This window comes from Glycine max, chromosome 1 (genome assembly GCF_000004515.6).
Source record: "Glycine max cultivar Williams 82 chromosome 1, Glycine_max_v4.0, whole genome shotgun sequence".
NCBI lineage: Eukaryota > Viridiplantae > Streptophyta > Magnoliopsida > Fabales > Fabaceae > Glycine > Glycine max.
In genome coordinates, this window is record NC_016088.4 from 30,509,367 (window position 1) to 30,513,934 (window position 4,568).

The 4,568-nt window shown below is 37.8% G+C and overlaps 1 protein-coding gene across 1 annotated transcript; it reads right to left on the reverse strand.

Annotated features, from left to right (window-relative positions):
• Positions 1-509: 509 nt before the first annotated feature.
• LOC100788208 (zinc finger CCCH domain-containing protein 12) lies at positions 510-4,240 on the reverse strand. The gene is made up of 3 exons (XM_006573140.4): positions 4,081-4,240; positions 2,724-3,928; positions 510-1,021 (listed from the first exon to the last, which is right to left on the reverse strand). The coding sequence occupies exons 2-3, from the start codon at positions 3,544-3,546 to the stop codon at positions 738-740; spliced, it is 1,107 nt and encodes a 368-aa protein (XP_006573203.1). The 5' UTR covers positions 3,547-3,928; positions 4,081-4,240; the 3' UTR covers positions 510-737.
• Between the last annotated feature and the right edge of the window lie 328 nt (positions 4,241-4,568).

The window sequence follows — 4,568 nt, forward strand, 5'->3', positions numbered from 1 at the left end:
TAATTAGTCAGTCAATCCATGTAGTACATGTACTTAAAAAAATCATTTCATTTTATCCTTATACATACAATTTTTTTTCTTCTCTTTTAGTCCCTTTTGAGCTTAAATGGTAGGTAAGAATTAAAAGGAATAAAAATGGTATGTATAAGAATTTAGATTAAAAATGATGTGTAAAAACTAAAATAGATAATTTTAAATTTAAAAACTAAATGATAAAACTTATACAATTATAAAGAGTGAATGAATAACTATATATATATATATATATATATGAAGTATATGACCATTTTTCAGACAAATATGCTGACAATCAGGAGACCGGAAATGGTTTGAACTAGTAAAAATTTGAGTGAGTCCAATCCAGAAAACTATTTAGTGTGAGATCATTTCAGAAAATCGTAAAGGGGTTTTCATTGCATCAGGACAACCAGATCCTACGCGGTAGCAAAACAATCCTAATGAATAAGTTCTTGCTAAAATAAAAATTATGGGATACTATCGGATGCAAATACAAGGGAAGATGTTGCTACATTTAGACACCAGAGAATCAACGTATTAAGGAAGGTGAATACACCACCAAGCATAAACCTACAAAACAGTTATCAATGAAACGATCTAAAATGCTATTCCCGTTGGAAGTTAAGGATCTTAAGAAAAATTAACATGTGAATGAAAAATATTGCGTTTTGATAGTACATAAGCCCTCATCAGTCGTTTCCATGAATGGGATTAAAACTCTATTCGATGTCATCAATCCAATCACCATATATCCTACTGATTTTATCTGGACCTTTCCACTTCTGATGTGCTCTCTGTCCTGGCCTCTGAATCACCATGGAAGAAGGCCTTTGTGAAGGGACTCCAATATGATACACATCAGAATGAGCGACAAGAGTAACTGCTGCAACCACATTATCGGCAGAAGCTTTTGAAGGCACTCCCTTATTTGTGTCACCAGCAACTGCAGAAGCAGCATCTCTATTTTCTCCCTCCATAAGCCCGCCTCCATATCTGTGCAATTCTGTGGTCAATATGAAAGTTAGATGTGTATGAAAACGGCTTACTAGTTATTAGGTACATATCTGACAGATAAAATATTCAAGCCAATAAAATGCTGATATGTGCAACATCAGAAAATGTTCTTAAATAGTCAAAAGTAATACGTAAGGCCAATCATAGATCCACTGGAAGGTAAAACTGGTATTACAAGCATTCCCAGGCAGACTTTCGCCTGTTGGGGATGAACATTTACAAGTGACAATAAGTGTCACATGATTAAGTGTATATTTCCCACACATTTCTGCATTCTCCATGAAACATTCCTAACAATATTTACTAAATTACTAAAAGGTTAATTGTAAGAGAGTTGCTAATGGTACCCAAAGAAATATAAGGATTTTGGAACCAGTTGTCTTTTGGAACCAGGGAGAGAGGGGAGAGTTTCTCAAGAAAAGTAGTAAAACCCTTAAATTTCTGAGTGAGAGGACCATGAAATTTCTCTAGTTTATAATCTTCGCCTTTGCTTCCAAATTTTTATATCATGCCATTTGTTTTATTTAAAATCAGAAAGCAACACAATCAAATGGAAGCTAAAAATGCATTTTAATACAATATGTATGGTCCCAATATATGTTGATTGAGGTGGAAAATAGGTTGTCCAATATAATTCATTGTTGAATTTCAGGTTTTTGAACTATGCGTTGTACTGCGCTATCATATTGTATTTTGAGGGTAGTACTATTGTTTTAATAGGAGAGAACCCAATGCTTGAGTAGTTACATGAATCAGCTTCTTCTCATTTAGGCCTTGCTTCGTTTGTAAGTATCTTAAGGACAAAATGTTAGCACATGTATCGTTTTGCAAAGTTTCCTTTCCTTTAGTGTGCTTCCACTGTGAACACAGCAATTACCAGAAATTGCATCTGTGTAAGACTTATTGTTTCCACTTTATCTACAACATTATATCTTTCTGAGAGCTACAAGGATGTAAGTTGTGCCAGTTATGCATTTTGAACCTGCTACTTAAAAACCTATGCTTTTCTCATCTCTCAAGACTCAGTTTTCTAATAGAAAAGAAACCTTGGATATTGAAGCATACGAGGCGAAGAGAAAGTCACGCAGTAATCTAAAATAAGGAAACTCGCAGTTAATGAAGGATACATGGAAAAAAAGAGAAATCCAGATTTCCACACATCAAACTTAAAAGTTCTTCTCTTGCTGTAGATTTTGAGTTGTTTGTTATGCCTTTCATTGGGCAAAAGTAACCATGCATTTCCCTGATCACAAACATGTTTCTCTGGCATGCAAACATGCTGTGTCGAAACATTGCAAAGATTACTAAAGTTGCCACAACACACTTCAATGTTATGCTTAATAAAAAACATGGAAATCAAATTATTAAATGATACATGTAGTCATGCACTTATGCCATACTCCCTAAAATAAAATCAGTAGAAATTAAAGCTGTAAAGACCATATTAACTAAAAATATCCAACACTGAATGATATATATATATATATAAAGCAATCTAGCATCAAGTGTCATAATCACAGATTTTGTATCCAAATTGCAAGAATACACCCATAATGAGAAATGACAGCCACAACCCAAAGTCCCAAACTAATTGAGTTCCAATTCTATCAGCATTTTATACAACAACACAACAATCCCTTCAATTATCACTCAAAAAATCTTATAAACAGAGAAAGGAAACAGGGTTGTACCTGTGGCACCATGAGCAAAATGACACTTATTGCCAAAGGGGCAATACCCTGTCATCTCCCACTTATTGCAAATCCTGGTTTTCCAATTAGAGGGCTTCGAATTAGGCCCATTCCCAGCAGCATTAGCACCACCATTACCACCACTGGCACCACCACCAACACCGCCGCCGCCGCCGCCGCCGCCACCGTAACCACCAGGGCCCAAACTTATAGCAACACTCTCGCGATTCTTCGATTGCTCATCGTGAAGAAAGGTGCAACTATCTCCATAGGGGCACCCTTCCTCCGTGTAAAACTTCTTACAATGCCTTCCCTTGTAGGACCTCTGCATCATTTCCCCTGAGAAGGTGGTAGACCCCACTGTGGGAATCTGAAACTCCTCCCTCGGCGGCTCGATCATCACCGCCTTCTCCTCCTCGTGGGCCGCCACGATCTCCTGCCAATTGGGCGGCGGGCGCCGCAGCTCCTCGATGCTGTGGGCGAAGTTGCAGTTGGTGATGTAAGGGCAGGTCCCCGCCCTGAACTTGCAGCACAGCTTCGTCTTGAAGAACATCTTCCCGATCGCCTTCGACCGGTTCGAGGAGCTCCCTTCCTGCGAGGAATTCCGCGACTTTTTGCTCGGCGGCTCCGACGACCGCCCCTCGTAATTCGAGTTCGACGGCGTCGTTTCTGAGTCCCCACCGCTGTTGTTGTTGTTCCAGAACCGGTACTCGTCCTCCGTCGCCCAATCGGCTTGGTCGCCGGACCAGCTCTCTCCGCCTCCGCCTCCGCCTCCACCGCCGGTGATTATTTGCACCACGTTGCCGTCCCGAGCGAAATCCATTGACGCAAACGAGGCAAAACCCTAACCAGATTTTGACCTCAGAGTTCTGTCTTTTGTTCTGTACCTCCGCGGAGATGCAGGTTTCGGAAAATTTTGAGGAAAGGGTGGTTCGCGGAAACCGACAGCTACCTAGGAGTGTCCGAACACAGCTGAGGAATTGGAGAAGAGAAGACAGTCTTTTTTTTTCTGGTTTAAGGCAAACTTATTCAAAACAATCTTGTTCGAAACAATGGCAGATAGATCCTGTTCGAGATGATACTTTGGTAGATAGAAGATAGGATATTGAGGGAAATAGGGTTGTAAAAAAATGACAATTTTGGAACGAAGATTCAAATCGTCTCGGCATAGAGAGAGAATTTATGGCATCGAATTGAAACTAGATCTGTGGCAACAGTGCAAGAAAATGAAAACAAAAACTGTCACAAATCGTGCAAGAAAGAATTTAGTTTAAATATTTGCAAGTGAGAAAGAAAAAGTTGAGAGAGGATCCGATTTTCAAAATGATGTAATCTAGGATTACAGAAATTTTCTTACCTGGTTGGTTAGATTTCCCGTGAACTGAAAGGAAGTTGAGAAACCACAGTATTTATTTGTATTTTTGTTTTTATTTTATTCTTCTCAAGGCTATAGTTGCCTCTCTAACGATGACATGAGTTGAGAGTTGACGAGTGACTTTGACATTATTGCCTGCTTAGTGTTTGTGCATTCATATTTCTTAAGCATATATCTGATGGTACGTTTAATGCACATTTAATTTCAAATATTAAATAGGAGTAATATTTTTATTGTTGTATGTCAATTAATCAATTAATTTTTCTAAAGATTTTTAGTTATTCTTAGATTTAGAGAAAATATACAAAGAAAGAAAATTATATCTTTGCGAATTATATTCTTAATTTTTATTGTTGTACAAACGAAGGAAACTAATTAATTTTTTAATTTTGATAAAATTGTTAGGCTTTTTCTATTATATCTTTGTGAATTTTTCAATACACTTATTTCTCATTTCACTAATACCTTTT